This window comes from Coturnix japonica, chromosome 8 (genome assembly GCF_001577835.2).
Source record: "Coturnix japonica isolate 7356 chromosome 8, Coturnix japonica 2.1, whole genome shotgun sequence".
Lineage (NCBI taxonomy): Eukaryota > Metazoa > Chordata > Aves > Galliformes > Phasianidae > Coturnix > Coturnix japonica.
Genome location: NC_029523.1, coordinates 7,413,724 through 7,437,875, shown reverse-complemented (window position 1 = coordinate 7,437,875; position 24,152 = coordinate 7,413,724). Strand labels below are relative to the sequence as shown.

At 43.2% G+C, this 24,152-nt stretch overlaps 1 protein-coding gene across 2 annotated transcripts; it reads right to left on the bottom strand.

The window, feature by feature from the left end:
- RNF2 (ring finger protein 2) lies at positions 1–10,124 on the bottom strand. 2 transcript variants are annotated; one of them, XM_015869838.2, is made up of 7 exons: positions 9,887–10,124; positions 5,948–6,036; positions 5,576–5,736; positions 5,213–5,428; positions 4,349–4,621; positions 3,178–3,349; positions 1–2,140 (listed from the first exon to the last, which is right to left on the bottom strand). In XM_015869838.2, exons 2-7 carry the CDS (start codon positions 6,032–6,034, stop codon positions 2,039–2,041), a joined length of 1,011 nt encoding a protein of 336 aa, XP_015725324.1. In that variant the 5' UTR covers positions 6,035–6,036; positions 9,887–10,124; the 3' UTR covers positions 1–2,038. The 2 variants fall into 2 exon arrangements, with proteins under 2 accessions (XP_015725324.1, XP_015725325.1); XM_015869839.2 differs by having other exon boundaries at positions 9,904–10,124.
- Positions 10,125–24,152: the final 14,028 nt, after the last annotated feature.

Here is a 24,152-nt window from a genome sequence, read left to right as displayed (position 1 = left end):
TCACAGTGCAATCAATGGTTTTAATCAAACAACGACGTTATATAGAATATTTAGACAACATAAATATTTTGTCAATTCACTACAACATGAACAGGAAAATAAAAGCTTCACATTCTCCCACACGATCTAAAGAACTGGGCTCAAAGTGACAGATTATTCCTAAACAGACTGCTCAGCTCCACTGACAGCTCTCCTGCTCAAGAGACTGCATGTTAACTTTGCTGTCACCCCGGGATGGTGTACTGCAACTGATATAGAACCTCCTCACAATATGCCCAGCCCCTCTGGATTATATTCAGCAGACATGCACTAATTCTCTGTATGATGCAACACTTCAACAGAAGGTAATGATTAAGTTATTTAATTAAATTTATTCCCCCAGCCTCCCAGGGCCCAAATACTTCTATTCTACAGTCACAAAGAAATGTGTGCTTCCAAGAGCCAATAATTACTCAAAGAAGACTTGTGTAGTTTTCATGTAGGGATAATGCTGATCTGAAGCAGCAGTCAGAACGGACACATATTTACAAGACTGAGTCTCGACAAACTGAAGCAATAAAAGGGTCCTTCCCTCCCAGGAGAGTCCCCAAGCAGCCAAAAGTGAATGTACCACATGTCACATCTTCATTCTGACCGCAGGCAGGGACACAGCAGCCATGCCAGGAATGGATGAGGATGTTGTTTCTCATCTATTAGAGCAAACTTTTTTTGCTTCTAGCTTCAGGTGCAAATGTGTTGAGGCTTCCTCAGGAAGTCTTACAGTACAGTCAATCTCTCATAACGCATTTCCAGTCAGACAAAATGCTAAAGGCAAAGCAACCCCCATGACATGACCACAATGTCCAGTGCCAGGGAAGAGAAGTTTAACATGCACATGAACAGCAGCTACTGGCCTTCACACAACAGCCTACTGCCAAGTTCTAAAACTTGAACCTAAATTTAAGACACTAAGTGGTAAACTTTGTCAAGTACTAAAATTTTGTTCCAAAGTGCTATGCCACATTTGTTAAAGCTATGCCAAACAAAAACAAGAAGTAATCTTAGCGTAACTTATGGTTGAAGTCCTCCCTACTCAAACTGAAGCTGAGCTAAGCTCACAGCTGGGCGGTAAGAATTCTGTAGAGCAAAACATCTCAATTTGCACTGTGTCAGAGTGCTGGAATTTAAGGGATTTGCTTTCAAAAGACATTTAAGATGATTCTTTACAGCAAGTTCTGATACATTCTTAATGAAAATCTGTTATTATATGGAACAGAGTGGGCTGTAAAACTTCCATAAGATTTTGACTAAGTTTGTGAGGACAGGATTACTACTGCAACAGGAGTCGGATGGAAAATCACAGCATGAACCAAGATTTCTACACAGGGGAGGGTTTGGGGTTTGTTTGGTTTTGTTTTGATGGAAACCTTTGTTAAAAAGCAAACCAACCTCAGGAATCACCTTGCACCAAAGCTCAGTAAGTAGCAAGGTTTTTAAAGTGTCAGTTTTCTCACTAATAGCTATATTTGTTAAAATAAAAATAAAATAAAATAAAAATTGAATAATACATCTTTCCTAGGGAATGAGATCTCCTCTAGGTGCAAGATAATCAGAAATCAATTCTCTACCATCTTTTATATGGATAACCATTAGCAAATTACAACATTCAACACATTCCTTGGCATATGTTACTATTGAATAGACTTACTTAGCCATCCAATGCTCAGTACTTCACAGAGGCTACTATAACCGTGTCAAATGTATTAGAAATCCAGATTTACCTGGATAAAATTAAGACATTCCAAACTGGAACACTCATTCAGTTATCACACACTGAGAACAAAAAAAGAGTGTCAAGCACTAAAGGAAAAACAACAACAAAAAAAACTCTAAATTAAATACAATCAAGAATAATGTCTAATCATATTAATAAGTATAATGAGAAAGCCCAAAGGCATCACATATGTATTGTCCATAAAGATAATGACAGTGCCTTCTTTTAATATTGAAGAAATCATAGCTATAAAAAGAGAGTCCCATCTCAGTTTTCCAGCACAGCTTATTTATGTTCCTTTGTTGGTGCATAGTACAGTTCCATGGGTTTGTTCACTTTCCAGTACTTCTCACTGACCAGTTCCAAGGAGAATGACCCATTTAACACCTAGAAGAAAGCATCAAAACAGATGTGAGAAGACCTGACAGTGTGCATAAGCAACAATCTATCAACAATTACTGACTTAAACAAGTCATTGATAATGTGGAAGAAGTTACTGACTAAACTCTCGTGGTCAAAAAGCAGTAAAATGAGCCATTACAGACTCCTGTCAATCTCACTAAAACAGCATGAAAAACAGCTTTCCTAATTGCACACTGTTGTAATTGAAGTGAACTTTATGTTTCCTCTGTAAACAGAGAGAGCAGCAGGTGTATTGACAGCAGAACCATCTTTACTTTTTCTTCCTTAATGGCAACTCTATCATCACCATATGATTTAGCAGAGGGTTGTTCGAGTTAGGGTACTACGGTTAGGCTGTGGTTGGACTCGATGATCTTCGAGGTCTTTTCCAACCTGGGTGATTCTATGATCATATTTGAATACAGTGCAAAATGCGCTGTCACATAACACCGGTGTATCTCTTAACCAGAAGTTTCACTTTATTCAGAAAAAATGCCCAAGCATAAGGCAGAGCTCAGAGGTCAGTCCAAGTGCAATACTACCGTCTAGTTCAGTCAGCAACTGACAGGAGGGATTTCTTCCCTAACTAAGGCTCACAGTAACATTTTTACACTGGAGTATAATAAGCTTACACTGCAGTTGAGTCCAGCCAGTAGACATTTCCTGCTTCTAGGCAGTGCTCTTCAAAGAGAGTTCTCAGGTGAAACAGTGTTTCTCCTCTCCAATTTTAACTGCTAAATGAAAGGTCAGGTCCTCACCTGAAGGAAGTCAGCTAATAGTTGCTGGCATCAGTGTGTCTTTTTTTCCCCCAAAAATCATTGGTATGCCTTCTTTTTCTATTAACCAAGCTTTTGCTACATGCATTTTCCTACAAAACAAATTAACTGCTTCTGAATGAGCAACCTGGTGCCATTAATTTTATCCCTATGTCAACTCAGGAAAAATCCAACTCCATGGATTCTAATCATATCTGTATCAGAGATGTACTGATGCTCAGTTTTCCTCTTAGAGCTTCCACTTACAGTGAACTGTCCATTGGCAGTAGCTATGTAAATAGTATACTGCTTCTCACTGGCCGTGTCAAGATTCATCTGGTTCGATTCGCCTCTGCTCCGAAGCTCTTCCAGAGCTAATCTCACAGCAAGGTACTTGGACAAGTGATCAACAGTGGCGTTGCCTGAGGTCTTGATGTATCTGCAACAGCAATCAGATAACCAGATGTTTATATTAGAGATACAGGACAAAGACACCTGGAACTCTCCCAGATATTAAGCATCATGTGTGAAAAAGCCTGTAAAGACAGTTCAGAAGTAAGAGTACTGATTGCTTTCACCCTAAACAGGTAGTCAGCTTAACAAATTATATTGTTCCAAAAGAGTACTTGCATCTTTTTCACTCTCCTCCAGTCCGACACACACACTACAGGAGCCTGCCCCAAAAGCTTTGCTTTCTCTTTGTCTTTCAGAACAACTCCGAGAACTCCCTTAGAATTCCAAACCAAAAAGAAATGCTGGATGAAGCTTATATTTAGTAATACATTTCCTGGCGCTACATAGAAATGTCTCATCAGAAGAGAAAGACAGGAGGAGATCTGAGGGAACTTCACAAGATCGCTCATTGCTGCGATCCACACTTTGCAGTCTGTGCAAACAAGACAATTACAAAGATAACAACAATGACAAACACAGTTCCTATCACGAAAAGAAAGAAAATCAGTTTGGGCATTTGCTCACCCCACTTGACCAGTCACTTGAAACACTTCCAAACCCTATAACCACAAGTAGTTGTAGAACAGGTACATTTATTTGGCCAGCTGGGTGCAGGGGGGATAACTCCTTCCTAGCCTGCACACTGAAAGCAGGTGAACATCCCTATTTCTAGAGGGAATACATGCATATTCATGGTACAAGGAGTGGTTATTACAATTAATTCTAGAAATTCATTACAATACACCCCAAACTCCACCCGTCCCATTGTTCGTGCTCAACTACTCTTACAATTTTAACAATATAACAGATTAGCCCTTTATTCAGTACCGTCTATCTGACCTGCAATAAGAAGGGTGCATATGTTCAAACAGGAGGTGCTTCAACCAAAGCAAACTGATTTCTAAAAGCCCCAATAAGTTATAAATAGAAAATAAAAACAGCAGGGATTAAACCAGAATATACAAAGAAGAATAAAGCCATTTACCTCGTCTGTGCACTGTCATCATTCTCCATGAGGGTAGGATGAGGCCTGAAGACTAATTCTATTTCACTGGCACCATCCAGCACTGGGTCTATGGCCACAGCTGCGTTGCTGTTGTCCAGTTCTAGGCCAGAATCATCTGATGTTTTGGTCCTCTTATTACTAGGCCCTGCTTCCTGATTGCTGTGGGTCGAGGCATTGCTGCAGTGTGAACTGTCACCATTATCTTCTGCTCCACTGCCATTCTCAATCTGTTGTTTCTTGCCCCTCTGTAACCTGGTGAGAAATAGGTAGAAATAAACACTGATCCTCACTCAGAACTCATCCAACCTGTACAACACCTCTATTCTCAGACAAGCCAGAAGCTTGACCTAACATGAACTATGCATTCACAAGCACAAAATACTGCAGAGATACTTAGACTTAAAAAAACAACAACAAAAAAAAACACTTAAAAAAAACCCCACACATTCTATCTAACAAAAAGATAACCATACACAAAACCACACATTTTCCCCCATTCCTCAAATGCATTTTAGGCATGGCATCATTTTAAACTTCATTCTGTTAGTTTTACCCCTTACACAAAAGGGTTATGAGTCATGAATTCATATGTGATTCGGAACAAGCACAGTTTATCAGAATAAAGTTTGGGGTCTCCTTTCCAACTCCCCCCTGCAGCCTTCTCCTCCCCAGTCTCAACAAGCCCAACTTCCTCAGCCATTCTTCACAGGAGAGCTGCTTCAGCTCACTGAGCATCTTTCTGGCCCTCCAACAGCTCCAAGTCTTTCTTGTGCTGGGGGCCCCTGGCAGTACTCCAGATGGGGTCTAATGAATGATACGTGAGCAAATTATGTGACTCCATACCTGTTCATAGCCTGAATCTTTAGCCCTTCCTCAATGCTATGACTTAAAGCCTGCTGGTTATTGTGTTTACTGATTCTTGCCAGCACTCTCTCCTGATGCGCTTCATATTCATCACGGCTTGGATAAATCTTACTGATGAGAGCATCAAAATTGGGATCAGGTCGCAGCGATCTTTTTGACACCAGCTTTTTACGACACGTGGGACATTCTTTGTTGCTAGACGTGAATAAGGAAAAGGAACAATATTAAGTCTGTGCCAGTGACAGAAGTCAGTCTTAATGCTGCAACTGTTAGAGAAAGGATTCCTTGATCACATTTTCATATGAAGGGAAATCCCATTTCCCTGTCCTGCTATTTCCATACCCGCTCCTGAGGGCTGTAATGATACAGTCAGCACAGAAACGATGCAAACACTCTTTTGTCGTCATGGTATTTTTTAACATATCCAAACAAATGGGACACATGAGTTCACTGTGCAGGCTCCTGGGTGACACCACGATTTCCAAGCCATCGGTGATCGCTTCCTGGTGTAAAAAAATACAAAGTAAAAGAGTTTGTTAAGAAAATTTCACACAGAGGCTGTACGTGTTACTACCTTTAGACAAAGACATAAGAATACAGCAAGGAACGTATTCAGCCACATCAGGAAAGGAAAACCATTGACCTCAAGTTCCAAAAGGTTTAAATAAAATAAAGAGCAAACTGCCCAAAGGGCAGCTCTTCAGCACACATTACCTGAGGTGTTCTTTGCAACTCGTACAAGCTGAGTTCCCAGGTCTTGCTTAAGGGCTGTGTCCCATTGGTCTGCACAGCTTGAGACATGGCTGGAAGCAGAAGAGAACAAAATGGTACAGTCAGGAGTGCCTGGCTCCAGAACCAGCTCCCCTCTCTCCCAAGCCAGCCTTCTTCCAAGGTATGTGTTCTCCAGGGCCTCCAGCCCCTGCAGCCTTAGTGCCCACAGTACAGAAACACAGCAGGAAACCACTGTGGCACTGCAAATCCCTGGCACTACCCCACTCCAGAAACATTGAGGGAACTCCCCAGCCATGAGTGCTTCACAGAACTCCATTTGGGCTGCTGAGCAGAAGTGAAATAGAACTGAAAGGCCCAGAGTATGGGCTTGGCACAGGGATGGCACTGGCAGCCTGCACAGGATATGTTCTCACACACACACACCCCAATCAAATTAGTTTCTTTTATTGCCTTTTTATTTAAACCTAGGCTTGTACTTCCAGCCCCTTAGAACTTGCATTTAAAACTAGATTACAACATGTAATTCATCAGGTTCTACAGGAAAAGGGTCGACCTCTCTTACTTTATAAGCTTTAATTAAGAGCAAGGAAAGCAGCCCCACAAAGATTATTATACCTGTTCTTTCACAAGCTCATATGTTAGCTTTCTCACTTTACAGAAAAAAAAAGCCAAATCAGAAATAAAGCCTGACATAAAGTAAGCATGATCTTCACTTCGTAAAGAGATTTGCTGGAGTACCCCAGAAAAGCCTGCTTCGAACATTACACAGCTCCACAGCAGCAAAGAACTGCAAGGAGCAGTGGTCCACAACAGAGATCACCACATGCACAAGCACATACTGTCCAAACCTCAAGTGCTCATGCTTGTTAGCATGATGGTGGCTGTTCCAGTGCCAGGCTGCCAGCCAAAATACCAGCAGAAGTACACGAACATCAGAAGTACGTGAACATTACTGTAACACACAGGAGGCCACACTGCAAGAGACACAGTACAAGTGTCATGATATATAATCAATCAGCTTTATTCTAAAAGCTTCTCATATGAGATGCAACATGCTCAATTCTCATCTTAAAGCATGTAGTGAAAGCACTTTGGGATTGAAAGAGGAAAAATATTAGCCTTAAAGCTGGCTGAAAGCAGAGAGATCCACGTGGCCCTCTTGAACACTAGCGAATGCCTCCTCTGCCTCTGGTACACAGAGCCAAGATCAAAACCCAAAGTGCAGGATGTGGCATTTGGTCTTGTTGAACCTCATCCCATTGGCTTCAGCCCAGCTCTCCAGCCTGTCCAGATCCCTCTGTAGGGCCTCGCTACCCCCTGGCAGATCCAGCTTCCAGCCAGCTTGGTGTCATCTGCAGACTTACTGAGGGTGCACACGATGCCAGGTCATCAACAAAGATACTGAAGAGGACAGGCCCCAGCACCGACCCCTGGGGAACACCCTGCAGCCCCCCCAACCACACCTCTTGCTTGAGGGAAGCCATCACCATCAGGGTGATGTTTGGTGCCCTCATCATCCAGACAAGGACTCTGCACTACTGTGAACACAAGGAAAGCCTCCAAAGTACAACAAGAAACAGGAGCATGATAACTTCCACATTTCATTTGTTAGAGAACTGCTCCTGTCCACACAGTGGCTGCCCCAGCCATAGCAGGAGCCAAGGCAGAAGGCTCAGCAAGTTGCTCACACCTGGAAATGACCACACCATATTCTGACTGCAGTGATTTAGAAGCCAGGTCTGCTCCCACTTCCACTAGGAAACCAATGTGGTCTGATATGTTTCCTATTAGCAATTTTGACAACAGAAAACACGGATTCCCACTCAGCCACTCCCTTACCAGGCCACAGGACCAATTCTGCTGCAAGAGATGCTGCACAGGCTCGAGACAAACATGCCCTAAACGGGGCGCACTGCTTTCCCTAAGCCTCTGGGACTGCACAGAGTCAGCTACCTGGTCATCTTTCTCTTTGGCATACAATATATATCCATCACATCGCATTAATAAAATGGCAGGAAGTCACAGATCTCTGATGAGTTTATGTTGTGGGAGAAATTGTGAGAATATCAGGTCAAGGAATAAACTTGTTCAGTTCTTCCAGGGATATGTTTGTTAGCCACATGGATTTGCTCACCCATTTAGCAGTCAGGGAAACTAATCACAACTAGCAGCGACCTAATTTTCTGGGTAACAACAAAAGATGACTCCTTGGTTGTTATCTTCACCAACAAAGAGAACCAAATTCAGGCTCAGCAATGCCCATTCTCCAATCTTTTTCTTTGTATCATTTCTAAACTGCTTTTCTAGTCCGTAAAGTTAAGTGAAGGGCATTTAAGTAACAATGAAAAAGCAAGGGGGAAAGAAAGAGAAACGTTTAAGAGGAACTGAAGAAATTCATGCATGCCAGCATCTTCATGTTTAAAACAGACAGCTGTGCTACAGATGCCCACCACACTCCTGTTTCATGATAAAACAGACTCAAAAGCACCAGAACTCTGCACTGGTCATCAAAGATGCTCAAGCAAGTCCCTCTGCTCCACACATTGCCAGACATCCCCCCAGGACACACAGGGGCACTGATGAAGTAACTGCATAACTGCATCCTGCTGCTATGAAGGTGAATGCAGAAAACAAGATATTTCTTAAACATCCCAGAGCCAATCATAGAATCAAAGAATGGCTCGGGTTGACAAGCAAAGATCATCTATTTTCAACCCCCCTGCTGTGTGCATGGTCACCAACCACCAGACCAGGCTGCCCAGAGCCACATCCAGCTTGGCCTTGAATGCCTGCAGGGATGGGGCATCCACAGCCTCCTTGGGCAACTTTTTTCAGTGTGCCACCACCCTCTGTGTGAAAATGACCTCTATGGAAGCCCTGGGGTTATTTGAGTCCCAGCACTGAAGCCTGATGAGGACACAAAGCTTGGTACCAATAGCACAGATATGGCCAACATTAGTGCTGTAATAATTCCTCCCACCTCGAAGAACCAACGATGCTGATCCCTCACGCAGCCTATTTTCAATGTTACCAGATTCTGCTCAGCCACATCCTCAAACCAAACAGCTCTATCATAGCTGACAAGCTGAGCGCCAGCTCTGATGTGGAAGAATGTCAAATCCTCTCACGACAAAAGTTTCTTAATGAAAACACAGGTGAATACAAATGGCAGCACTCCCATGACAAATCAGCGCCTCATCACTGAATGAATGGCACGTTTGATTGAAGAGTTCTCCCCAAGCAAAAACGATTTCATCTGCACACCAGCCAGCTTTTCACACGCAAGCAATTCCCTTTAATCCTTAAAAGCCCGCATGCAGCTCATAGCTATCCTCGGCCGCTTCTGCACATGGCTGCGTTAGGATTTAACAGACCGAAAACCCGCATTTCAGAGACTCGGTCGTTCGAGCCAATTAGGCTCCAAAAGCAAACAGCTTACGGCCAATAACCCACACGCAGGGCCCAGGGCTCTCCGCAGGTCCCACCAGCGCAGCATTGGTGGAGACAAAAGGTCCGCAGGCAGAGCCGCAGGGAACCGCACACACCTTGCGCGCAGCGAACCGGTACCGCCATCCCCACGGCCGGGGCTGCTCTCCGTCGCTATGCGCTTCAACGTGATGCCGTGACACGGCTCAGGGCAGCCCTCCTCGGCTCCGTGCGCAGGTGCCGGGACTCGGGGCCGCCGGGGACCCGTCTTGGCAGCGCCGAGCCCAGCCCTACCGCTGCCCGGTGTCACCCAGGGCAAAGCGGAGGGGCTGAGCCTGACCGCGGGCGGCCCCCAGCACAGACCGCCGTACGACCCCTGGCTCAGCAGGATGCCCGGCCCCACGGGTGAGGGCTGGGGCAGCTCCCGGCCGCTCCCAGCAGCAGGAAGGAAGGCAGGCAGCCTTGCTTCCCTCCTGCCCACCGCCCCGTGCTCACCGCTGCCGGCCTCCCACCTCGGACCGCCGCCGTCCCCTTCCACCGGCGGAGAAGCCGCAGTCCCGCTAGCACAATATGGCGAGCGGCAGTTCCGCAATGGAGCTCGGGAAAAAGAGGGGAGTTACATATTCATGGCCGGGGCTGAGCAGGGGGAGCGCGATCGGAGATGCCGGCGTGGGGCCGCTCGTTGCCATCCTCGCCCGGCGGAGCTCCGCTATCTCCACCTCCCGAGCCGCAGCTCTGCTCCCACCCCCTGCGCTGGGCCACGCGGAGGCACCCATAGGCACCCATAGGCATCCTCTGCACGCCCGCTCAGCCTCCAGCTGCCGTCTGCCTGCCCTGGAGCAAAGCCGCGCTGTGCGGGTCCCTGCCCGGCTGCGGGAGCGCCCGCCGCCCAAGGAGGTCATACAACTTGCAAGTGCCCCTTCAGCAGCAGAGAGACGAAATAAGCGTCAGTCCTTATGTCCTGTACGTTGAGCAGGCAGCTGTTGGCACCTCGGGGCGCCTTACCGTTCACTTTTGCAGAGCTGCAATAATACTGAGTGGCTCTGGTGTCAATGGGAGTCGTAGCAGAAACTACGTTACTCAAGGATCAAAACTCACAGATTAGGGATTCTTTATTCCTTCGGAAAAGTCTGCATGGGGTATTGCATGGATTGTCAGGGGATCTTCAATCATTTCCTATTATAAAGCTCTTGCATTCAAACAACTCACTCAAGACCAGTGTGTCACCAGCATTTGGGCACTCAGTGTTGAACCAAAGATAGTCTTGGATAAGCTAGGAATAACAGAGTGTGTAGCAGGCAGTAACATAGTGGATCTTGTTTATAAAGGTCCTTTCAATGTATCCCCTAAGTATGTTGATGTATCTGACCCTAACATATCAACTCAGGGCTACAATGTACTTCATTAGCAGCCTGCAGAATGGGAGCAGACTTCGAGCATCAGTAGCATAAAGTCTTTGACCAGCTTTGATACTGAATATCAGGCTATGTTCTCTAACACCTTCTGTAATAAGGCAAAGGTGAGAGAGGATGTTGCAAAAAATATTTCAATTCTTAACAGGCGCTGTAGTCTAATAGCTTTTGTAGCTGAATGGATGGAAAACATCCCATTGTAAGCACTAAATAAACCATCATGCAACTCTTGCTGGTGTACTGTAGTACTACTACAGTAGTACTGTACCAGTATTGTTCTCATAACATCATTAAACTGCAGGCTTCTGAAGGCAATCGTATCAGCAAATTTGTTTAGCCACAACAAAGGTAATAATTGTTCTCTCTTGCACGTGCTGTCAAAGAACATCATAACTAAATGGAGAGACGCTGTTTATCTGCCTGAAGTAGCACCTTCCTGACAGTATTTACAGTCATCGAGGTACCCTAATGTGAGTGTGAATGGCTAGTTTATGATGTGCAGGTGCAGACTAGCAAGTGAAGTGAAATGCCTGGTCCTTCTTCCTTCTCCTTTAAGCTATTCATTCGGAGTACAGTGAACTTTTTGGCTTTGATTCACCAGCAATTTCATCTCAAATAGGGCAGTATTAATTCTTCTTGTCCAGCTTATTTCCACTCCGTGTTATAACTGCTCTAAGACTGAATGCTTCCAGGCTGGGAGAGTCCTTCACTTTCTCACTGAGCATTTTTGTTCCCTTTGTGCGAGATTAGAGAATGTGTGTGGCTGACATGCTACCACTGCCCTTCTGTTCTCCTGTAGCAATGAATTAGTTTCCATATGAGGGCACGAGACAAAAACACCTTTGCAAACAAAAGAATGATAGTGGGGACACTGCAGTGGGAACTTCTCTACTCCTACTCTTGAACAGAATGACTCAGGCCCACTATGTTTTCCAGGATGCCAAATTGGGTCTGAACTTCACAGTGTGAGTTGGTAGCAAAGGGAAAACCCACAGCTGAAGCACTGGGGTTTGGTGCTATTTATTGTGCTATTCTACAGGGGGGCTTCTGCAATTAAGCAGTTATTCCAAAATAATTACAAGTGAATCCATTCCTGAACCTGAATCCTGAACCATTTGGTGTTTGTACACTGAAGGCTTGGCTGGCAGTTGGTTGCTCTGCTGCTGATCTCTAGGAACAAAGAGCTGCTTTGTTTTCATTAGCTTCCTGGATGTTATTTTAGATGGTATTTTAGGAAATCCCACTGTCTGGTGCCCTCTTGGGGGACTTTTTCACACCACACAGCAGTAGGAGTGAGGTACACCTCAAAGGCATCTGTAACTAACTCATTGAAGGAGTGCCTCAATCAAGAGCACATTTTCATCTGTTCTTTCCATTAGTTGAACTTATGCAGTGATATCATGGAATGGTGAAAAATAGGTATGTGTCAGCTGTGGTCCTGTTCCTGTGAACACATGACTTAGCAAAGCAATCTGCCCACTTATTCATAATGCAACATTTGCCTCATAAATGTCAAGAGTTGCTTAAGTCAAAGACAGGCCTGCTGCTATGCTCTGGACAACACTTAAGTTTGGAGCACATGGACCTGAGATTGAAGTTCCTGTGGAGTGGAGGTGTGTATTGCTCACCCTTATGTTTCAGCTCAGCACTGCAAGTAAGATTTTGCTGTTAGAGATTCACTGTGCAAGAAGGCTTAGATCAGTTTCCACTTGTACTACAGGCACCAGTGTGAACCTAGTAAGGTCACTTAGAGTGAATGGGTTCCTGCACCTGAAGGCAATGACAGCTACTGCTTGGTATTCTTCTGAACACCATTATAAATCAGGAATCCATGGTTATATTTGATAGATGCTGCAGGCATTAGGTTAGAGTAGAGGCCTAAAGAAGAAATCCTTTCCCTTTTTAGGTTCCATCTCCACTCTTGTTATTTTCAAGTTAGGACATGGAAGAGAGATCTTCGCTATATCTGTAACTTGTTTTTAAAGCCACTAATGGGAACACTTTTGTTTTCCAGATGACCAGTAAGAACTGAGGTTAGAGAAAAACAGCTGACCTCTTTTCTCTGCAGCATCACACATCTGGTTCACATTTGCAGTAAGGAATGAGATGAGTAATATAGATATACAAATAAAACATACTATGCTTGTACATGTGCATGCTGGATGCAGAGGACTCAAATCTTTTGGATTCAGTTAAATGAGGCATAAGGCTGGTGAGAAGTACCTGACTCATCATAGTGGTTTGTAAAGAACCTGTATTTATGAAGCCCATCCTACAAGTTCTGATAATGAGAAGAGTTTGTTGAATGTCTTCATGCAGTAAGTCAAGAAAGGCAACTCAGCAGTTACTTTTCCTTTGTTTGTTTGTTTGTTTTCCTCAGATGAGGAGTTAGAAGTCTGCAGTCTGGAAGTGAAAGCCCATAGAACTGGGTGTGGAAACAATCAGTGCAAAGGCTATAAAAGCTCTTAAGGGCAAGGAAAACAAATAGGGGGGGATAGAAGAATAAGTCAGCCTTTTCAGACAAAGGAAAAGGTGAGTATTAATGTACAGTCATTCTAAATTTCTGACAGGTTAATTCCACCTGTCAGATATTTCATACATTTTATAGTTAAAAACTGACAGAATTAGTTGTGTGTTAAGCAAGTTAAAATTTATCCTGTTTCCATCACCTTCTTCATAGTAAGTTAAGTGGAAAGATAGATAATGTGCCTCAGGTTCCCAGTCATTCCATATGTATTTTTTCTATAATGATTGTTGCAGTGGACAATCATGGTCAGAACAGAACATTTACATCACATAACATTGTGGTCTGTGGGGACAGCAAGTTTACAAAGCCATTGAAAGTGGTTTTGGAGAGAGCTGAGGGGAAAACTACAATGATTATCGTTGTGACAGTCTCACTGGGAATCTGCTTAAATCTAATTAACATAACAGTGGCAGCACAATGACAATCGAAATTAGTAGGGCTAAAGAACTCTTCTCTTATGTAGCCAGTGTGACTGAATAAGAGAGACCTTGGAATGAGCGCAGAACAGGAGTATTCATGAGGGTGGTTAATGGATCAAAGAAGCTTTTGTTCTTTTGTACTCATAACATTAAGCTGGAACTTTGTTATTATTATTAATATTCACACCATATATTCTAAGCACCAGTTTAAGGTATTCTGAGTTGGTTTCTCTACATCTACATGATCTTGAATTGACTGTATTACCAAGATAGCCTTAGTTCTCTGAATTGTACCTATATTAGATGTATGGAGTGAGCTGAAGCTGAAGTTTCACGTTTGTAAAAGCAAGCTACGCTACGGGTTTGAGATGAACTTAGAAAGCTAAGCAAAAAAACTGTGGAAGGCAGGAACTGCCAGACCTCACCAGAAAGACAGAAACCTGTCTAGAAGTGACTAAAAGTCCTTTTATTAGGACTTTTTTGTGGGGGAGCCACATTTCAGTCTAATGGCTTCAAACACAGTTTAGGATTATTGAAAGGAATGAAAGAAAGGAAGGAAGGAAGAAAAGAGAACAGAGTGATTCTTTTCGTCCACATGACTATATGACATAAGTCACCTGTACTTTAAAAGAGAAGTTGCTTTGAAAGCTTTACTTTTTCTCCAAGGTCAAAACTAAAGATTTTGGAAAAAACTTGAAGACAGCAGAAGCAAGTAAGAGAAAGTGGTAGTGAAAGGAAACTGGCAATAGATACCAAGGCATTTGCTTCCGTTACAAAAGTAAGCACTATTGGAAGCTTTGTTACATTCTTTTCTATTCTTTACAGAATTGTCTACTGTGTTTCTGGAACCAATTTACTGAAGTAAATCATACAGTAGGTGGTTTCAATTTATAACATCTTTGTGTGTTCCTTTTCCCTCTACTTTTGATGGTTTATTTTGCAGAAGTCAAGTGGATTGGTGCGCATCGGGAAGTCTTCAGGGGAGGGATGACCTAAATCCACAATGCAACTACAAGAAAGAGCAAATTGAAACAACCGGAGTATCTGAAAAATAGAATGGTAAAGTTTGGTGGGTCGAGAGGGACTGGACCAGAGGAGGAGGAGGAGCGCAAATTCTCTTTCCAATAGGCTACACAAGTAAAAGAGCAGAAGAGGGCGCCAGATAGCAAGGAGTAACTTTTAATGTACTGATAGACATCTTCATTAAAGGGAACGGAATAGTCTGAAATCTTGGCTGAGGTTGTATTTTGTATGGGGTAGGGTGGACAACTGGACATCCACACCTTTGGTAATCACTGCACTCAACATTCATTGCAAGAGCCAGGATATACGAACATTGATTAAAAATGAGATTTCTGTCATTCATTCATTCAGCCTTCATTCAGTTAAAAGCATGGTCTTCATCACTCCATTATAATCTAGGTGTATGAGAACAAACTCAGTAGGAACTGTACAGCTTCCTTTATTTTTAGTCACATAGTACTTCAGTTACAGCCACGTGATGCCAGTCTCTACCCTGAATTGGTTCCTTGTTAAACTAGCAAAATCACTTGCAAATACTTAAGTCAATATGTTTCAGGTTGGCTCGGTGCTCCCAGTATATTGAATCAGGCTGTATGCAGCTAGATTACAACCTTGGCACCGTTTACTTTTATGCCCACACTCAGCAGGCAGCAGAGCCATTCAGGCCACAGGACACAGGAGCACTGTCAGACAGGATCTACCCAATTCTTTTTGCAATGACAAACCTAGAATTGACAGAAACTGGCTGAATAGCAGCTACTGGTGCCTGCATCCAGTTCTGGAGTCAGCGCAAGAGAGATGTGGAGCTGTTGGAGAGGGTCCAGAGGAGGCCACAAAGATGATCAGAGGGCTGGAGCACCTGCCCTACAAAGACAGGCTGAGGGAGCTGGGCTTGCTCAGCCTGGAGAAAAGAAGGCTGTGAGGTGACCTCATTGCAGCTTTCAGTATCTAAAGGGAACCTACAAACAGGAGGAGGGGAGTCAAGCAAAAGGTGGACGATTACAGGACAGGGGGAAACGGTTTTTAAGTTGAAGGAGAGAAGATTTAGGTTGGATATCAGGGGGAAGTTCTTTACTGTGAGAGTGCTGAGGTGCTGGAACAACCCAGAGAGGCTGTGGGTGCCTTGTCCCTGGAGGTGTTCAAGGCCAGGTTGGATGGGGCCCTGGGCAGCCTGGTCTGGTATTAAATGTGGAGGTTGGCAGCCCTGCCTATGGCAGGAGGGGTGGACATCCATTGTCCCTGAAGTCCCTTCCGACCCAAACCATTCTGTGTTTCTGTACCACTAGTAAAAGCCCTCAGAATTAGCTTTTTTGAGTCCTTACTTCATCCCTGTCAGTTGCAGTTACAGTCTTGCCAAGCTAATACAGTGCTTTACCTTGCCATCCTTTGCAGATGCACCTAAATGCAGCCAATATAGCTTCTATTTGTGCAGTTCATGAGTAATTGCCCATGATGGTGACTGGAATTAAGGATCTCTAGCAGGTTCTTCAGTTTCTGTTTCCTTGTTTTAAAAGGGTTTTAATTCTGCACAACGTGAATCTCTGGAATGGCTCAAGATATCACCAGGGACCCATGAAATCATTTCTTCTCATTTATTGTTATTGTCCATGGATTAACAGTGCATGCAGACCCCTCAGCTGGAGCCAGCAGCAAAGTGGCTAGCAGTGATAGAGAGAAGGAAGGAGGAACAAGTGAGAGTTTGACCTCACAGATTTTGTTTGGATTGCTGGTCCTTTTTGCTATTTCCTCTTGCTGTTCTTTCACATATTTTGGGAAGAGAAGGGAACTGTAGCCAGACCATTATGCATGCTCATTCCATAATCTCAGCACTGTTATTCTCTCTCTGTCTCTCTCTCTCTCTGCAATTGTTCAAATAGCCATAGTAATATACCAGGGCAATGGAGACTTGAGACTAAAGTTTTAACAGGGTTTTATTCTGGGCAGTGCACCAAGCAACAGGTAATTGTTGGCAGGACTATGAGTTTAGATTTGCATACTGCTTTGAATCTGCAGCAGTGCACAAAATGGGAGTTGAATAGAGGCCTCCTGGCAGCAGGTTGGACCTTTACAATTATAATGTGTAGGCAAAGTCCTTGAAAATGAGGTGGCCGTGGCAGAACAGGGATGCCCTTGATTTTAAACTTCTGCCTACTTCCCTGTTTCTTCAGTACTTGACAGAGTACTTCAATTGCTGAGTTCTGTCCAGTACTTAGTAGGCTGGGCAAAAGGGCAAGAAGAGTGTTTATGGCTGCACTGTATTATTATTATTATGATTTGGACAAAAGCTAGCCTGGAGGTAGTTCAATTACTAAGTATTCAATTTGACATCATCATAAATAAAGCCGCTGCTGTTTCTTTCATTTATTTAGACTTGCAAGTGCTGGTTATTTGCCTGTCTGACCACACCAAGAGAAAACACACAAAGTCTAAGGCAAACAAGTCGCTTCTAGAAGAAATTCCATCTGGATATTAATAGAACAAAATTTCATGGCGAGAACAATTAAATACTGGAATAAGTGTCCCAGGGAAGTGGCAGAAATTTCTCACTGGAAATATTCAAGACTTGGCTTGACAGAGAATTGGACAACAACTTGAATACAACAGCCCAGTTTCCAGCAGAAGGTTGGACCAGATGGTCTCCAGAAGTCTTTTCTAACCTAGACTATTCTGTGATCTATGATAATACTCCTAGTCATCGTGTTTCAAAGTAAGTTGAATAACAGAAGAATGCTTTTTTCTTTCATGTCAGGAAAGAGAGGATTTCAGTGCCTATGGAAATACTAACTTTATTATGAAACAGCAAAGGAAGGCAAAGCACTAGCTGCATCTCACTCATAAACATTATTGCAACGGACTGTGATCAAAAGCAATCTGGTGAATCTGCGCTACGTGGATAGCCAGAAGAACAGAGATTTCTGCTAATATTTATCCCACAAAAATGTGATTTATTTATTTATTTTTCCTGCAGAGGATTGTTTTAGAACAACGAATGTGCCAGTATTTTCAATACCGTGTAGCAAAACTACTGGAGTTACAATGATGGATGTGTGTATATGAAAGCAAGCAATTAATTTTTTTTTAACTATTATTTCTTTCTTATAAAAGCAGGATAAATGCTGACATTCAAGTTGCCTTGAAAAAGACAGTCTTGCTAGTGATCTGACAGAGCTTATCAATTGCAAGTAGATTGCTGTCATATAGAAGTGCACAAGAGAACTGAAGTAAAAGGAGATATTAGATACTTTCTAAATTGTGCAGATCAAGACTGTGTGCTGCAGTAGCACTGCAGCAAACCTTAGACAAATCAGCATTTATCATGATAAGAGACAGCATTAATCATGATAAGAGACATAACAGACACTGCAGTTGGCATGTGTATATGAGTTGCTCAGCAGTAATGCAGAAGTATATTTAAAAAGATGTTTTAGTTAAACATAGAAGAACATAAAACAAAGCTAGTGCCACAGATGGACATATGTTTTGTAAGATACAGCAACTGCTGTAATGACAGCTAGAGCAAACACAAGCCAGCTAAATAACAGATTACTTGCTGCCCACATTAATGACTACTTTTTCTTTTTCCTAGGAGACAATGAAGAACTCCATGCTCAAGAATTATCACCTGAATAAGTCTTGGTTATAATAAGTGGCAAAGATTCCTGGGTTTTGCTTCAGCTATTTATATACCAGTTAGCATTTCTGCAGCAGATCTAACAAACAAACTGTGCCATTCACAAACAAGTCATGTCACACTGAGTGCTGGAGCTTCTCTTGCATAGGAAAATTCTTGCATGCCTGCAGATGAGCTGAAGAGGAGCACAGAGCTAACAGGATTACAAGGATCAGCACAGGTACCTCACTCACTGACAGGATCAGTAGTACATTGTGCCCTTTGTTGAGAAACCTTAGCACTGTGTAGCTTTCCCAGGTTGGAAGCTAGGTTTGAATGGATGGACTTGCGAGAAAGTAAACTTCATGAACAGAACTTGTAAACATGTTAGGATATGTTTACTATAGTTAGAAACCTAGGAGTGCTAAGGGACTTCTGAGAGACAGGGGAAAAAAAAGAAGCCAAACATTTCAGCTCTCCTTTGTGTATTGGTAATGCTTTTGAACTCTTGTAATGCATTTAGTGTGCAGGATGGTTTAGTAAATCCCATTTCAATCACTGCATGTGCCTTCTTGGATATGCTCCCAGTAGAAGCTTTGCCATGGAAAATGGAGACTTGGAACAGGAAGACTGCATTTAAACCCCATGTTTATACTTAATGAATATACTGGGGGGGGGGGGGGAGAACAATAAAAAGAAGCAACCAAAACCATCTGTGTCCAGAAGACACAAACCCAGATGTCATGTGGAATATAGTCCTCTCCTTTGTTAATCATGTCTACATGATCATTCCTGTTCTGCAGCACATGCCTACTGTATTTCTGGAAGACGGTTAATAATACATGAGCATGTCCTTGCTTGGGAAGAAAGTTTTGGTCACATCTTTGTTAATCTCAGCCTATCTCCATCAACACAACTGCCCCCCTACTTAAGGTTCCTTCTGTCACCTGTGCTAAAAGCTTCCTGTCAATCTCACCCTATAAATAAACTTTCACCACTTATGTGGTTGTTGGTTTTGTCTTCCCAAGCAGGTGTGGGTGCTGTTTTGAGGAAATAAAGAGTCCATTGAATCTACAAGGAGAAGATTTTTGCTGTGAATTTTCTGCTGACTCAACAGATTGAGCTCTGTCTCTTAGTTCGCCATTCTGTAGCTGTAGTAAGTGCAGTCAGCTGTGGTTTTATATACTGATTTCTATACAGTATTTCCATTTCAAGCTAAGGGAGAAAATTCGACAGTGAGGAAGCTTGCATCAACGATTAATTTGCAAAGGTCTCTATGTGAGCTGCATTCAACATTAGACTGTCGTAACTAATTAAATTACAGCCTCCATTGCAAGCTGAGCAGGAAGGATCACCTCCAGCATTGTCATTTAACAGATTTCATAACCTAGTGACTAAGAAGAGAAGGAAATGGTGTATGAGTTTCCCAAATATGATTTGTGTATTTAGAAAACAAGAGCATTCCAACACATATAATGCATTCTAATTTGTGCATAAACAAAAAAGACATAATTACTTAGCCACTGGGACAGGCAAATGGAGTAGACAACAGCCAGAGGCAATTTTCATCTCTAGGATTCTTTAATTTATAGTAAAGAAAATCAAGAATGCCAGGTTAAGGATTCTGAATTTCATATCCCTATTCAGAGACTTAATTCCTTTCCCAGATACACCTACTTCATTGTTGTGTTAACAAACTGAGTTTCCTACATGCTGATTCCCACTTGTATTTGGCTTGCTGAACCTCTTTACTTTTCCTGTTCTTCTAGATACAGCACTGCCTCTCCAGACTTCCAAAGGGATCTCCAGCTTCAGAGAGTCAGAGGAGCATCTGCAAAGGATGGTAAGGTAAAGCACTGTATTAGCTTGGCAAGACTGCAACTGCAACTGAAAGGGATGAAGTAAGGACACAAATAAAAAGAACAAGATTAAAAACAATTATCTTGTTAAGTTCCCAAATGGCAGGGGTTAAGGCCAGCAACTCTGGCAGTAGGAACTGAGAGAGAAGGAAGAGAAGAACAGGGAAAGGGCCTTTACAGTTGAGAAAAAATATGGATATACCTTCTCTCACATGTATACAGTTAACCAGGTGCCTGATCTTGGAGCAGTGATTCTATTTAAGCAGCATTCCCACTAAACCACTAAACCATATCCCTCAGTGCCACATCAACATTGTTCTTCAACAGCTCCAGAGACAGTGACTCCTCCACCTCCTGCACAGCCTGTTCCAGTGCCTTACCACACCTCTGGAGAAGTAATTGTTCCTAATATCCCACCTGAACCTCCCCCAATGCATTTCCACTCATCCTGTCACTGTTAAGAGAGAGCAATAAGGTCTCCTTTAGCTTCCTCTTCTCCAGACTAAACAATCCCAGTTCTCTCAGCCACTCCTCATAAGGCTTGTGCTCCAGACCCTGCACAGCTTCACTGCCCTTCTTTGAACACACTCCAGCACCTCAGCGTCTTTCTTGTAGTGAGGGCCCCAAAACTGAACACAGCACTTGAGGTGCAGCCCCACCAGTGCCAAGTACAGAGGGATGATCAGCTCCCTGCTCCTGCTGGCTGCACTACTGCTGATACAAGCCAGAATGTCATTGTCCTTCTTAGCCACTTGGCCACACTGATGGCTCATGTTCATCTGCCCGTTGACTAACACCTCCAGTTCCTTTTCTGCTGGACAGCTTTACAGCCACTCTGCTCCAAGACCTTAATGCTGCAGTCAGTTGTTGTGACCAAAGAATTGAAGTTCATACTACTGGCCTCAGCCCATCTATCAATCAATGATTTTCAACCCAGCAGGGTAAAATGATGCCTGTTATCTATAACTGGTATTTTATAATTGGTATATTTATAATTGGATGAATACTATTTACATGTTGAATGGCAAGAAGAAATAACTGGGAAGAAAATAAGGAGTGAGGAAGGAAGATAACAAAGCCTACTAGTACATTAAGTCATGCACTTGTTGGCCTGATCACATTTTGTCCTGCACCACCTTGTACACTGTGTCCTCTCACAGTACAACTGAAAGATAGGGATTGTTTTACAAATGGTAAAATCTCACTACCAAGATATCTTCTGCTGTTGAAGTCTATGTTTGCCTCTCTTTTCCTCCTTCTCCCATCTGTGGGTTTTCAGTACTCAGAGTAGTTAAAGCACAGCCAACTCTTACTTTTTTGAAGGTTATTTTATCAAAAGAATATTTAATATATTATTTTTTCTTTTTGCTACCCAGAACAATTGTGATTCTTTTACATTATCTTCCCCAGCTACATCTCAGAACCTCATTTTAGCCTTCTGAAAATAGCCTGTAAGAGTAACATTTTTCTGTGTTACTGAGATGTAAGGGAGACTGAATATACTTCACCCAACAGCCTACCCTGAGAAAAGCGCTGCTTTTATCTTTTGATATGCTTCCAGGTACTCTCTGCAACTCAGTTTTGACATTAGGACAATAATGATTAACAGTTTCCTCTGGCAATACATATTTATTACGTATCCTCAATGGTTTTATTGTTATTGCAGCCATCTTTGTCAAGAGTACCTTGTTATGCTGTTTACAGAAGTCAGCTGTCTTAAATGGCTGCTTTCTTTTGGAGAAATCATACACAGAAGTTTTGGTTAATTACTCTCTCTCCCAATGGATATCATATCCATCTCATTTAAATGGTTCCACTGATAAAGCTATGTTTATCTGCAGAAGCATTTAAACATATAAAAACTGTGCTTGTGGGGCAACCAAGAAGGTTGTGGAAGAGTACATGTAGGATGAACCCTGCAGTTCTCTCTAAAGCAAAGCCTGCAGTCAAATGATGTTTTGCACTCTGTCGAAGCAAGTGGCTTCTTGCACACCTTGCAGTTAGACAAGCCTTGGTACACAGAGTATGTGGCCCCTGGCTTGGCACAGATTTTATCAGTCTCTGATGAGTTGTCTGCAGCTGAACAGCTTTCTAGTCATGGTAAGGGCTGTGTGTTTGGCTGACAACCACTGCAAGTATGGTACCATACTTGTATGGTATGTCAAGTTTATGTCTTAGTCAAGTCAGAGTTAAAGTGCAGTGAGATGATAAAGAAGTGAGTGTGAAGGCAATATTCTTCCGTGTCCTCTCCTGAAATAAAGCAGGGGGCTGATGGAAAATACAGCAGAATAGTGTCTGTGTAGTGCACGCTTTTGGGTATGAGTGATCCCAGTACATTCAATGGCTGCCTCATGGATCCAGACCATGTGTACACCTTGGACTCCAGTGATGCAGAAACCACCTCCATCCTGCATCACACTGCCATGAATGAAGTCACACCACCACCAGAGATGGATCTTCTCCTCGTTATTGTGAGGAGGTGCAGGCAGGGAATTCTTCACCTGGTTCATGCACTCACATTCTCTGGAATATGGAAGAGCTCAGTCACGTTGCCCTTTAGGACATAATACAAAACAGCTATTTAGAGAAGTAGTGATTCAGGGGAGAAGTGAAGCTTTTTTTCACACTCAAGATCAGAATTTCACACAGAAAACCAACCTTGTTTTGTCTTTGCTAGGCATGTTTTTATTCTGAAGCGTCACTTTATCACTGACAGCTGCAGTGTGGTTATTCTACATCAGATTAAAATCTAATAGGGACCATTTTCTTACCTTAGAGAAGGACAGGTTTGTTATTTAACAGTGCAGAAGGACGATTGTTTATATCTGAGCTTGCTTACATTTCTTATGGAATCTCTTTTAAGCTGCTGAACATACTAACTTTGATGTTAAAATGCAGCATTTCCTTATCTTAAAGGGAAATTTATGTTCTGTAATTAGCTAGCACTTCTGAAATGCTTGGGCATCTTGGGGATCAGATTCTATTGATGCATAAAAGATTACAAATAAAAACCTGTTTTCATTTTGTTTGCACTCTGGCTGTAATAAGACAGAGAGGTTTCCCCTTCTGTGCATGTACACTGGCATCTGTTCTGGAGCACAGAGCTTCTGGGGTTGGGCATATTTTCATGTGCTGAATGATGAGACAGACCAGCAAGCCAGTCAAGCTCATGGACTTCCCATACGTGCTCTCTCCAGATGCATGGAGATGACTTGCATCCTTCACATGGCTATACATGACGAAAGGCACTCAAAGGAGGCCAAATTACACTGCACAAATGCTTCAAAACACAGGACAGCACGCAGTGTATTTCCTCTCTGCAACCTGCTCACACTGCTCAGACACATGCCTTGAGCAGCCACAGCAGCTGCCTTCCTGCTGGCAAGCATGGTCCAAGCAGAGGCATCAAACACACCTGGGAAAGGCTCAACTCCCCCTCCCTCCACCTCGAGATCACTGCGGCCAACCCCCCTGCTAAAGCAGTTCCCTATAACAGGCTGCACAGGTAGGTTTCCAGCCAGATCCTGAATTCCATAGGAGACTCCACCAGCTCTCTGGGCAGTCTGTTCCAGTGCTTTGCAAAGAAGTTCTTCCACATGTTTGTCTGGAACTTCCTAAGTTCAAGCTCTAGACTATTGCTCCTTGTGCTATTGCTGCACACGTGGCATGCTGCCTCTTCCAAATCAACCATGAAATCACTGTGAAAACTGCAAGACAGAAGAAAATACCTTAACGAGTCACATACCGTGGACAGCCACAGTGAAAATCTCACTGCGCAAAGAAACCGGTTTGGCAATGGGGTTGCGCTGGATGCCACAGCATCCCGTAGCCTCACGGCCGTGGGGAGGCGCCGCTCTCCGGCCCCTGCCCCGGGTCGTCATCGGGACGGCGGGGCTCAGCCTCCAACCGGC

Coding starts and splice junctions, on each gene's coding strand:
- RNF2 (XM_015869838.2), bottom strand. CDS start 6,034: ATGTCTCAAGCTGTGCAGACCAATGGGACACAGCCCTTAAGCAAGACC. Junction 5,737..5,947: donor AGTTGCAAAGAACACCTCAG/GTAATGTGTGCT, acceptor TTTTTACACCAG/GAAGCGATCACCGATGGCTT. Junction 2,141..3,177: donor CTGCCAATGGACAGTTCACT/GTAAGTGGAAGC, acceptor GCTTTCTTCTAG/GTGTTAAATGGGTCATTCTC.